Source organism: Diceros bicornis, chromosome 1 (genome assembly GCF_020826845.1).
Source record: "Diceros bicornis minor isolate mBicDic1 chromosome 1, mDicBic1.mat.cur, whole genome shotgun sequence".
Lineage (NCBI taxonomy): Eukaryota > Metazoa > Chordata > Mammalia > Perissodactyla > Rhinocerotidae > Diceros > Diceros bicornis.
In genome coordinates, this window is record NC_080740.1 from 46,792,065 (window position 1) to 46,804,833 (window position 12,769).

General features: G+C 39.3%; 1 protein-coding gene across 3 annotated transcripts in view; it reads left to right on the forward strand.

Moving 5' to 3' along the window:
- GRAMD2B (GRAM domain containing 2B) overlaps window positions 1–11,832 on the forward strand; it is a 67,678-nt gene extending 55,846 nt beyond the window's left edge. For 2 of the 3 annotated variants that reach the window (XM_058539650.1, XM_058539658.1), the window contains 3 exons: window positions 432–536; window positions 6,971–7,064; window positions 10,570–11,832. In XM_058539650.1, coding sequence (XP_058395633.1) covers window positions 432–536; window positions 6,971–7,064; window positions 10,570–10,611 — 241 coding nt within the window. In that variant the 3' untranslated portion in view covers window positions 10,612–11,832. Of the gene's footprint in view, window positions 1–431; window positions 537–6,970; window positions 7,065–9,524; window positions 9,585–10,569 lie in introns of all 3 variants that reach the window. The other variant, XM_058539641.1, reaches the window with a different exon arrangement.
- Window positions 11,833–12,769: the final 937 nt, after the last annotated feature.

Consider the following 12,769-nt stretch of genomic DNA (forward strand, 5'->3'; position numbering starts at 1 on the left):
TTCTAGGCTGTTCATCACAACCAAGGAGGATGTGCCCAGTTTGGTTTCTAGATAAAGCAGGGAATTTGTGAGTCACCAGAGAACAAGACTGGACACTCCTTGGCCAGGCCCTTCTAGCAAGGGACACAGTACCTCGTGGGAGGAGAAGCACCAACTTGGTAATCTACCTTGGCTGGCCTTGAGTGACCCTATTAGAATAGCCATTAGTTGTAAGTTGAGGGACTTGGGCTAGAGGATTTTAAATATCCTTCCAGTTCTAAAGTTTTGTGACAAGTATCAGCCTATTGGAAAAAGACCTTTTTAAAGTCTCTTTAAGTTATTTTGGAAAATACCTTGCCTCAAATGTACAGCATTGCCTCTGAGTTTATTGTTTATGAACGTCAGGTCCTGGCTATTAACCTATTGAGAATTTCTCTTTTATCCCTTTCCAGTGTCTGTGCACTGATCATCTCGACCTTCTACATGAGATACAGAATTAATTCTCTGGAGGAGCGGCTGGGGTCACTAACCTCTGTCGTGGACACCCATCATACGGAGTAAGACAGTTCCCTCCAGTGCTATCATCTGCGAGCTATTCAGATTAGTATGTTTGACCTGAGCTTAGCATCTTTCTTAGCAAACATTAATTGAGGATACATGCTGGATGAGACATTTTTTTGTTAAGTGTATATATGGGAAGTAAAGAGGTGGGAGAGTCCTAGAACTGAATGACCTGACTCTGCACGTTCTTGAGTTCCTATAGTGTCACCAGTGATAAGGCAAGAAACAAGCGTAATTTTACATTATCTTGTTCTATTATCCTAAGACCCAGTTATGACCTTGGCCCATTTATTAAAATATTCAAGTTTATCTTTGTAAAATGGTAGTGAGTCACGATATTCATAGAAAAGAATAACTCGGCACATTTCATCCTGTATAACTCTTTACTTTCATTTATTTACAAAACTCTTGACAACTATAAAGATCCATATGATTAGTAACTAGTTGAATGTGTCTGCAAAGATTTTCCATCATAGTCATTTTTAACGCCTGACCTAATTAAATCTATAGACATAGAGGTTTGTCCTTTAAACCTATTTACATGAAGATCTTTACATATTGCCTAAAAAGTAAAATAAAATAAATTATTCCATGTTGAAAGCATACTTTTAGGGCCGGCCCCGTGGCTTAGCGGTTAAGTGCGCGCGCTCCACTGCTGGCGGCCCGGGTTCGGATCCCGGGCGCGCACCGACGCACAGCTTCTCCGGCCATGCTGAGGCTGCGTCCCAAATACAGCAACTAGAAGGATGTGCAGCTATGACATACAACTATCTACTGGGGCATTGGGGGAAAAAAATAAATAAATTTAAAAATTAAAAAAAAAAAAAGAAAGCATACTTTTAGCCCAGGTTTTATTTATTTATTTATTTATTTTTTTATTTATTTTTCCCCCAAAGCCCCAGTAGATAGCTGTATGTCACAGTTGCACATCCTTCCAGTTGCTGCATGTGGGACGTGGCCCCAGCATGGCCGGAGAAGCAGTGCGTCGGTGCGTGCCCGGGATCCGAACCCGGGCCGCCAGCATCGGAGCGCGAGCACTTAACCGCCAAGCCACGGGGCCAGCCCCCGCCCAGGTTTTAAAAGTACAAACATTCCGGGGCCATTACTACCCCGGTGGCATAGTGGTTAAGTTCGCACGATCCACTTCGGTGGCTCAGGGTTTGCAGTTTCGAATCCTGGGCAGAACCGATGCACCGCTCATCAAGCCATGCTGTAGTGGCATCCCACATACAAAATAGAGGAAGATGGGCACAGATGTTAGCTCAGGGCCAATCTTCCTCAACAAAAAGAGGAAGATTGGCAACAGATGTTAGCCCAGGGCCAATCTTCCTCACACATACACACAAAAAAAGTAGAAACATTCCTTTACAGAGTACATACCACATGCTAGAGACTCTATTAGAATAGATACATAATGCTCAAATACAAACAATTTTCTCTCAGGGTATCTTCACCATAACTTTATAAGATAGCTATTATTCCCATTTTACAGATGAGGAAACTGAGACGCAGAGAAATAATTAGCTTGATGTCTTACAGTTTGTAATAGAATCAGGATTCAAATGTGTGTCTATATAATGACAAAGACCATAGGCTTCCCAGTCTATCAGTGGTTCTTTGGTTGTGAGGAACAGCCTGGAACTGGGTCAGGCTATTTTCAGTGTGCATCAGAATCATCTGGATGGCTTGTCAAAACAGATTGCAGGGCCCAGCCCCAGAGTTTCTGATGCAATAATAGATCTAGGGTAGGGCCTGAGAATCTGCATTTCTATCAAGTTCCTAGGTGATGGTGATGGTGCTGGCCTGGAGTCTACACTTTGAGAACTATTATGCTATACCATTCTAGGGCCTTTCTTTATGCTCTAACGATTAGCTAAAAGTCTTATTCTTTTGCATATGCTGGCGTAGGGGTTATATATATATATTTTTGGGGGTGAGGAAGATCGGCCCTGAGCTAACATCCGTTGCCAATCTTCCTCTTTTTGCTGAGGAAGATTAGCCCTGAGCTAACATCTGTGCCCATCTTCCTCTATTTTTTGTATATGGGATGCCGCCACAGCGTGACTTGATGAGTAGGGTGTAGGTCCGCCCCAGGATCCAAACCTGTGAACCCTGGGCCACCAAAGCAAAGAGTGCAAACTTAACCACTACGCCGCCGAGCCAGCCCCTGAATGGGTTATTTTTGAACCATAAATATACATTTGAACCAATAATACATAAGCCTAATGAATGGTTTGGAATAGATTTTACCCCTTTACTCTCCCATCATGTTCAAAATGTTAATACCCTTAGAGCGAGTAGGTGACTAGATTATTGCAGACTATTATTTTTTACTATTGTATAAGGAGTTGAATTTATCAGGAAAGTGTACCTCTTATCCTGTTATCATTTAATTAACTTGGTGATGATGAAGGGGAAATTCACTAACAGAAGGCAAATGGAATATTCATTTTACTATTTAAATAATCAATCCAGGAGGAGGTACAATCTAAAAAATAATCATTTAAAGGAAAAAAAAATCACAAAATTACATATGACATGAGGTCAGGGAACACCCAGGATGGGAAAGTCTCTTAATAAAGTACTTTTACAGGACCTGAGCTTCCTCAGTATCTTGCTTCATCCAGGGTAATCCATCCTTGCCTCCCAGGAAGCTAAATCTACACTCATAATCTGTTTAGTTGCTGCAGCGCAATACTGTTGAATCCATACATTGTACCAGCTTTGTTAGTATGTTAACAGCCTGTGGACTGCGAACATTTCAGGTTGGCAAATCAGTACTGTGGGTCTCAGATCCCTCATCTCGAAACTGAAAGATTTAGATTCAGTTTCCTTTTTGAGATCTAAGATTTTGATAGTATGGATCAAGGCTACAGAAAAAACTGTTTCACAAAACAGGACCAGACAGCTTCTCTGGTGAATTCTGCCAAACATTCAAAAAAAGATTTAATACCTATCCTTCTTAAACTCTTTGAAAAAATTGGAGAGGAGGGGACCCTTCCTAACTCATTTTACAAGGCCAACATCACCCTGATACCAAAACCAGACAAGGACAACACTAAAAAAGAAAATTACAGGCTAATATCACCGATGAACATAGATGCAAAAATCCTCAACAAAATATTTATAAATTGAATATAACAACACATTAAAAGAATCATACACCATGATCAAGTGGGAATTATTCCAGAGATGCAGGGATGGTTCAACATGCGCAAATCAATCAACGTGATACACCACATCAACGAAATGAAGAATAAAAATCACATGATCATCTCAATAGATGCAGAGAAAGCATTTGACAAGATACAGTATCCACTTATGATGAAAACTCTGAAAAAAATGAGTATAAAAGGAAAGTACCTCAGCATAGTAAAGGCCAAATATGACAAACCCACAGGCAACATCATACTCAATGGTGAAAAGCTGAAAGCCATCCCTCTGAGAACAGGAACAAGACAAGGATGCCCACTCTCACCACGCTTATTTAACATAGTATTGGAAGTCCTAACCAGAGCAGTTAGACCAAAAAAAAGAAATAAAAGAACCAAATTGGAAAGGAAGAAGTGAAATTGCAGATGACATGATTTTATATATAGAAAACCCTAAAGCATCCACCAAAAAACTATGAGAAATAATAAATGAATACAGTAAAGTTTCAGGGTTCAAAATCAATATGCAAAAACAGTTGTATTTCTATACACTAACAACAAACTAGCAGAAAGAGAAATTAAGAATACAGTCCCCACAACAAAAAGAGTAAAATACCTAGGAATAAATTTAACCAAGGAGGTGAAAGACCTGTATACTGAAAACTATAAGACATTGTTGAAAGAAATTGAAGAAGACACAAAGAAATGGAAAGATATCCCATGCTCATGGTTTGGAAGAACTAACATAATTAAAATGTCCATATTACCTAAAACAATCTACAGATTCAATGTGATCCCTATCAAAATCCCAACAACATTTTTCGGAGAAATAGAACAAAGAATCCTAAAATTTATGTGGAACCACAAAAGACGCCAAATAGCCAAAACGATCCTGAGAAAAAAGAGCAAAGCTGGAGGCATCACACTCCCTGATTTCAGAATATACTACAAAGCTATAGTAATCAAAACAGCATGGTACTGACAGGAAAACAGACACAGAGATCAATGGAACAGAACTGAATGCCCAGAAATAAAACCACATGTCTATGGACAGCTAATCTTCGACAAAGAAGCCAAGAACATACAATGGAGAAAAGAAAGTCTCTTCAATAAATGGTGTTGGGAAAACTGGACAGCCACATGCAAAAGAATGAAAGTACACCATTATCTTGCACCATACACAAAAATTAACTCAAAATGGATTACAGACTTGAATATAAGACCTGAAATCATAAAACTCCCAGAGGAAAATAGAGGCAGTACAATCTATGACATCAGTCTTAGCAGTATCTTTTTGAATACCATGTCTACTCAGGCAAGGGAAACAAAAGAAAAAAATATATGGGACTACATCAAACTAAAAAGCTTCTGCACAGCAAAGGAAACCATCAACAAAACAAAAAAACCTAAGGATTGGGAGAAGATATGTGCAAATTGTATATCCAATAAGAGGTTCATATCTAAAATATATAAAGAAATTATACAACTCAACAACAAAAAAACCAAACATCCTGATTCAAAAATGGGAAGACGATCTGAATAGACATGAGGATCTGAATAGATGTTTTTCCAAGGAAGACACACAGATGGCCAAAAGTCACATGAAAAGATGTTCAGCATCACTAATTATTAAGGAAATGCAAATCAAAACTACAATGAGATATCACCTCACGCCTGTCAGAATGGCTATTATTAAAAAGACAAGAAATAACAAGTATTGGAGAGGATGTGGAGAAAGGGGAACCCTCGTACACTGCTGGTGGGAATGTAAATTGGTACAGCCACTATGGAAAACAGTATAGAGACTCCTCAAAAAATTAAGACTAGAACTACCCTATGATCCAGCAATTCCACTTCTGGATATTTATCCAAAGCACACAAAAATACTAATTTGAAAAGATATATGCACCCCCGTGTTCATTGCAGCATTATTCATAATAGCCAAGAGTTGGAAACAACCTAAATGCCCATGAGTGATGAATGAATAAAGAATATATGTTATATATATATATTTGCACGCAGTGGAATATTACTCAGCCATAAAAAGATGAGATCTTGCCATTTGCGACAACAAGGATGGATCTTGAGGTTATTATGCCAAGGGAAATATGTCAGATGGAGAAAGCCAAATACCATATGATTTCACTCATATTTGGAAGATAAACCAGCAAAGACATAAGATAAGGATAACGGATTGGTGGTTACCAGAGGGGAAGAGATGGGGGGAGGGCGAAAGATGTAAAGGGGCACATATGTATGGTGATGGATAAAAACTAGACTATTGGTGGTGAACACAATGTAGTCTATACGGAAGTTGAAATATAATGATGTACACCTGAAATTTATGTAATGTTAAAAACCAATGTGACCTCAATTGAAAAAAAAATTTCAGTACTAGTAAATGAAAAACGTCTGATTGCTTTCTTAATATTTAGATAATCATCAGTAATTTACCAAGTGCCTAGATTTCAAAAATGGAGCCTATGTAAAATAAATTAGAGCAGTCATTGCCATCTAAAAACTTAACGGCTATAATTAAATTACAACCAAGAAATATAGAGGAGGTACAAAACTGTGGTTCTTAACCTTAACATGAAACTCTAATAAACAGGCTTTAGACCAGCTCTCCAGGAAAGTGTACATACATCTCTAAATTTCCTAGTTTTAGCTGGTATAGGACCCCAGTGGACCCCAGAGTAAGAGCCCATGCCATAAATAGTCAAATAGTACACAGTGACTACATCTGTTACAAGACAAGGGCAATTACATTTGTATGGCAGGTCTCAAAGAAGGAACTGCACAAGTCTCACATTTCAACAGAAATTTGATTAAAGACATTCCTAATCATTCTGAAAGTTCTAGTGCAAATGGTTCCTTCTCCCATAAAGAATTTGTATATAACTGAGAGGAGCAATAATTCTTACAAATTTATGCTGTAGTGGGGACAAAGAGGATATTAGGGGTTAATATAAGGGGTCTAAGAAACCACATGCTTGAGAATAATTGTCTAATTTTTGTTTGCAAGCCGAGGCACAACACAGCCACTTAAACAAAAATAGCTTAAGAGATTTCTAGCTGAGCTTTTAAGAATGAGTCCCCTACACGTCTTAGTCTAGAGTGGTGGATTACTGCAGGGCCTTGCTGAGGTTAACAAGTTATAAATGCTCCCTCTCTTCTATTATAACCTAGTTTTCCGTTCAAATAAATTTAAAATGTGTTCATTCCACTTCTTTCTTTGCCATTCCGGCCCACAGTAATTTTTCTCTTTGTTCTTACAGACAGACAGCACCGTCCGGCCTGGGGTCACAAGTACAGTTAAACGTGGAGGTCCTCTGCCAAGAGCTTACAGCTAACATAATGAAGTTAGAAAAGGTGACTGATTTCTTTCCTGTGTTTGGGGACAATCCAGGTAGTGCTTCTCGATTGCCATAGATCAAGGGTTACACACTAAAACACCTTCGATGTGCAGCAGGCAACCTCAATGACCAATCCCAGCCAGGGGATTGCATTGTAAATGTGAAAGGCTATTTTTTATTTCCATGAAGAAATAGCTTTTAATCTCCTTTTCCTTGTTGATCTATCTTCTGGTTTTCCTCCTTGGTTAGAAATATGTCTCTGTACCTAGGGCCCGATGCTAAGTGACCGCTGACACAGGGCTCAGTGGAGGGACACTGGAGGGCGTGTCCCAACCCAAGAGTAAGCCCAGCTCCACCCAGGCTGCTTGTTGCCGTACATACAATATTGCATTCAGTCTCTATTACAACCCTGGGAGAAAGATGTCCCTGTTCCGTCTGACAGAGAAGAATCAAAGTTTCAAATTAACTTGCTCAAGGAGACACGCCTAGAAAGTTGGCCAACCTGGAATTTAAAGCATGTCTGTCTGACTCCAAAGTACATAAAAGCCCTTTACTCCTCCTCAGAATCCAACCTTAGGCTTTGCTGATAAGGCCACTGATGTACCTTTACCTCTAAAAGTATCTTCCTATGGGACAACTTTAGGGCAAACCTTATGCTTGTAGGATTCACTAGAAGGGGGAACAGGGAGAAGGTAGGCATGCCAGAAATAGCCCGAAGTGAAACCTAGTTAACATTTCTTACTTCTCCTTTCAACATGTCTATCCCCTCCCATCTGATACTTTGCTTTTACCCTAATCCTCAAGGAAAGGCTTAGAGTGAAGTATTCAACTTGAACTGCTACCACAAATGGCCAGTATGTGGTAGCTTTCCATAATCGTGCAGTTATGCTTACTTGGGAAGAAACATGAAATACAAATGAGTCAAATTACATTTGTTTTGTTATACTAAATGTTATCTACCATTTAACCACTGAAATATTGAGAGCAAAGGAGTTTCCAAACTTTTGCTCTAAACCAAGGCATGACAGATAATTACTGTTGAATCATTGTATCTATGGGCAAACTTGGAAACTTTTTCTCTTTTAAATCCAAAATCAACCTAGAGAATGTCTGGTGTAGCAACCAGAATTGTTTTCCTTTCTAAAATGTTAGTTGCTGAGAATTGAAGATAAATTAACTTTTTTTGTAATGAAATGCTTACAAATGTTTGACTTCCATGCTCACGTAAAAAATGGGGTGGTATTAATTTTCTGTTTTGTTCACTTTGGCATACGGTGGTCTTCTTTGGACCAGAAGCACACAGAATCCTGCTGCCCTCTTTTGCATTTCTTCCCACTCTCCTGCCAGGCCTGGCTAAGACACCACATTCTGTAATGAGGGGCAGAGAAACAGGAGAGCTTGTTCACAACAGGCAGGCAGCTGGCCACATTTTTTGCAGGGCTTCGGATAGAGCTAGCTACTCAGCTAGGTGGCCTGTAGTACCGATAGAAACCTGTGTCCCAAAGCAGAGGCTGTAAAAAGTGCATTTAGGGTCAAAATGCATTTAATGAAGTTCTAAAAAGTTCTATAAGCTGCACACATTGCTCAAAGGAACCTAAGCATAAAAACAGTTACCAGGCCACACCCATATTCTTTTTGATTGGTCTGCCCCCCTCCTCAGAGGCAATCTGGCAATAATGCAGCACAGCCTCGTGGTGGAACAGCAGTTACACGCTGCGGGAAGGTTGGAGCCATGTCTCAGCTCTTTTTACTCAACACCAGCAATTCCTTTCTACCCTCCTTCAGGGACTGGCCATGTCTAAGCCTATGATCTGCCCTGCTTGTAACTCCCTGATTTCTGTTCATGGCATCACTGCCTTTTCACTCATCCTTGGTGGAAATCTAAGAATAATTTTTGACCCTTTCCTCCCTTGCCTCATTAGGTGACAAGTCTTAGGCAATCTATCTTCAAATGTCTCCTCAAGTTCTCTTTCCATTGACACCATCTTAGTCCATTCTGGCCCCCTAGTACCAGTCCAATAGTGTGAAATCAGATCTCATTGTGGTCTTTATTTGCATTTTCCTGATTACTGCTGCAGTTGAACATCTTTTCATGTATTTATTGGCCATTTGGATTTTCTTCTGTTAATTCCCCATTTATCTCCTTTGTTTTACTTTTGTTTTTTTTTGTCTTTGTAAGTATGTTTTGCATATTTTGGATATCAGTCCTTTGTTTCATTTCTTTTTCTACCTTCCCACTCCTGCTTTTCCATTTATCTTTCGTCCTGTGGGATAGGTAGGGAAGACATGAAGTAGCAATGTGGGAATGAAGGCAATGCCTTTTATGGGTAAAGAAGTGAATGCTTGTTTTCTTAGTACTGGAAATGGCATTAATGGTGGAGCCGTATAGAAGAAAGAGCATAAATTTGGGAGTCAGACTTCTGTTCTTATCCCTACTCTGCTGCTTACTATCTGTGTAACTGGTCTTGTTATGCAGCCTCTCTGGTCCTCAGATTCGTGTGTGAAACCTGCCTCTGTGTGGTGGTGTGTGGTTAAGGTGAGCACATGTGAAGTTCCTGGCACAGACATATTAGATCCCTCCTCTTCTCTTACCCTGTGTATGGCTGTAAGACATCACAGACTGTTCTTCCAAAAGAATATAGCCTCTTTCTTTTGTTCCATGGGGTTCCCTGCTCCCATCACAGTATTGGTTGTTGAATTCCTTGCTGTATTCTTTTTTTTTCCCCCCCCACTGGGAAAGATTTGCCCTGAGCTAGCATGCCAATCTTCCTTTTCTTTTTCACCTCCCCAAAGCCCCAGTACATAGTTGTATATTCTAATTGTAAGTCCTTCTAGTTCTTCCATGTGAGCCACTGCCACAGCATGGTGACAGATGAGTGGTGTAGTTCCGCCCCCGGGAACTGAACCTGGGCCACTGAAATGAAGCACGCCAAACTTTAACCATTAGGCCATCAGGGCTGGCTCTCTGAATTCTTTAAAGTTCATTTACTCAGCAAACATTTACTGAGCACATTTTTAAAGCCCAACACTGTACTGTAGTCTTGAGATCCAGAGGCATGGTATGGTCCTTATCCTTGTGAAATTCAATCCTCTGGGAAATGTCGTATAATATCTGATAGGAGGGTTAAACATTGTTATGTGGTGTTTGTCTGATTCAAACCATCAAATGGTCTCCAAAAGACCAGTTTCCCATTGTCTTTGAATGCGTTCGGGTCACACCTGGTGTTGCCAATCCTCTTGTTCTTCTCCTTCCATCTGATTTCTCTTGGTCTCTACTGACATTTTCATCTTTGTGCCCCTCTTTCTTTTTTAGCCCTATCTTTTTTTATTTTAAAGTGGCTTGTCAAACAGAGTTCTGTTCCATTAAAAAGTATTTACTTGCCTGATCTAAATTTAACATGTGTAGCTTTTTATTCAAGGTAGAATAGATTAATCTCAAGCATTATATAGGCCATAGCAAATATGCCCTTAATACACTCCATTCTGTCTAATAACAGGAGCTTCTCTCTTATTATTTCAAGATACAAAACAACTTACAAAAGCTGCTTGAGAATGGTGACTGATCGACCAGATTGCTTGGGCCAACATAATACCTCGCGCTTCCCTTTGAAGAAGGTGCTCCCTAGGCATTCTGGTGGAGCGCTCCCTGCTGGCCAGAGGAGCGAGCGGACGGGCATCCCCAGTCACGTCTGGGCTTAGATGTCTCCAGCTCAGGAAAGGGGGGAAGGGGAATAATTTGGTTCCCATGCAAGTAAGTTGACCTTGACTCTCTGAAGAAGTTTCAGTGCTGCTGCCTGAAGAAAACAGACCCATCTCTGGAGGTCTCAGGAAGGGCCTGGTGGACACTCTCTTGGATGCTTGTGGTTTGGTGGTTATCATGACTGTGTCAGCAAACACACTCCACTTCGTGCCTTTTCAGTCCTCCCCACCCTCCTTTCCTCTCCTTTACTCCCCTCTTAACCAACCTTCCAACTAAGGGATATATCATGTGCCAACGAACTTGATATGGTCCTTTAAATAACTAGCCATGACTCTCCAAAAAGGCAATCAAGAGCAATAATGGACAGACTTGCTTCAAACAAATAACACCAACATTTTGTCTTTTTTTTTCTTTCTTTCTTCTGCTGTTATGTTCTGGTTTAAATCACCTGCATATCTTAACTTCTCAACTGAGTATTGGCAAGAATATTGGGCAAAGCGGATTAAACTATCCCATTTATGTTTTGTGTTGCCCCTTTAAATAATACTTAATTGGACTGATTCTCACCTACTCCAGGTCCAGAATCTGTTAAGACACGAGACTGAAGTACTAAATTAAACTTACTGTGAAAGCAAAACGAACCTTTAAACCAAAAAAGTGTAATAGTGATTTGATACAGGATGCAAAACACTGAACTTTTAAGATTATAGGTGGACTATGTTAGTTTTGAAACAAGATGTCTGAATTAAGTGCTGAAACCCATTTCAGCATGATGATGGCATGCTTTTCTCTGCTGACTAAAACAAAGAAATAACTGGTGGTTTGCTAACTTCTATTTACCATATGGATTGGCTGGTTTTTATTAATAATTACTTAGGTACCATAAGATCTGTAACACACAAGGTATTCTGTTTCTGTCTGCAATGCATTTTATAATCATTTCTATGAAATGTATTTTGTTTAATCGAATAAGCTAATAAGTGAATTGGTTACATCATTTGTATTTGTTAGCCTACTGGACAAGAATTGTGCCTGGTGCACCCCGGCTTTTAATAAATACTCATTGGTTAAAATGCCCTGCTAACACTGTGTTTTGTCAGTCTGTAAATTCTTTTAACTAAGACGATATGTTTTTTAACTGCTTCTCACCTCTTCTCTACTACTTCCAACTCACCCATACTTCTTTCCTCCCAAGTGTTCATTTCAAAACTCAAAAATGATTTCAGTTCTTGGGTTGTAATGATATAGGGGCAAGAAAATGAACTTTGAATTCAGACAACCAGTGCTTGATTCCTGGGTCCATATTTTATGAGTTGTTTGACCTTAAGCAAGATATTTGGCCATTTCCCTCCATTTTATTGATGAGGCTGTAAGTACCAATGAAAAGTGTCATTGTGAGAATTAAATGTGATAATGTCTCTAAAGCACATCACCATGTCAGGCAAGTGGCATACTCTCATAACAGGTACCCTATTCACTACTGTAAAGAATGTTTTCATGTCTGACATTCCACTTTTATAAAAGTTGTATGTCAGTGCTTTTATAGTCAAAACTCATTAGAGATTCAAGTGGGTCAGCCACCTCTGGAGAGAAATTTTACAACTGTATGAAGAGCCTTTAAAACATTCAAATTTCACTGACTTAGTAATCTGCTATCTAGGAATTTATCTTAAAGCAATAAGCAGAGATCTAGTCAAAATTTATATACAAGAATATTCTTTGAAGCTTTATGATAGCAAAATATTATAGACTCTTAAATATTCAACAGCAGAACAGTTAAATGATGTAGCTATTTAGAATTGTATTGTCAAAGAATGGCATAGAAAATAGCATTAAAAGAGTAGGCACGAAACTCCATGGTATGATCCCAACTTTATGAAGAGACTCCTACATGTATGTGTGTGTGTTTACACATATATACATACATATGGACGCACACACACATTGACCTTTTCTATATTCTCTAAAGTTTGTATAATAAGCAGTTACTAGCTTTTTTTGTTTTTTGTGACGAAGGTCAG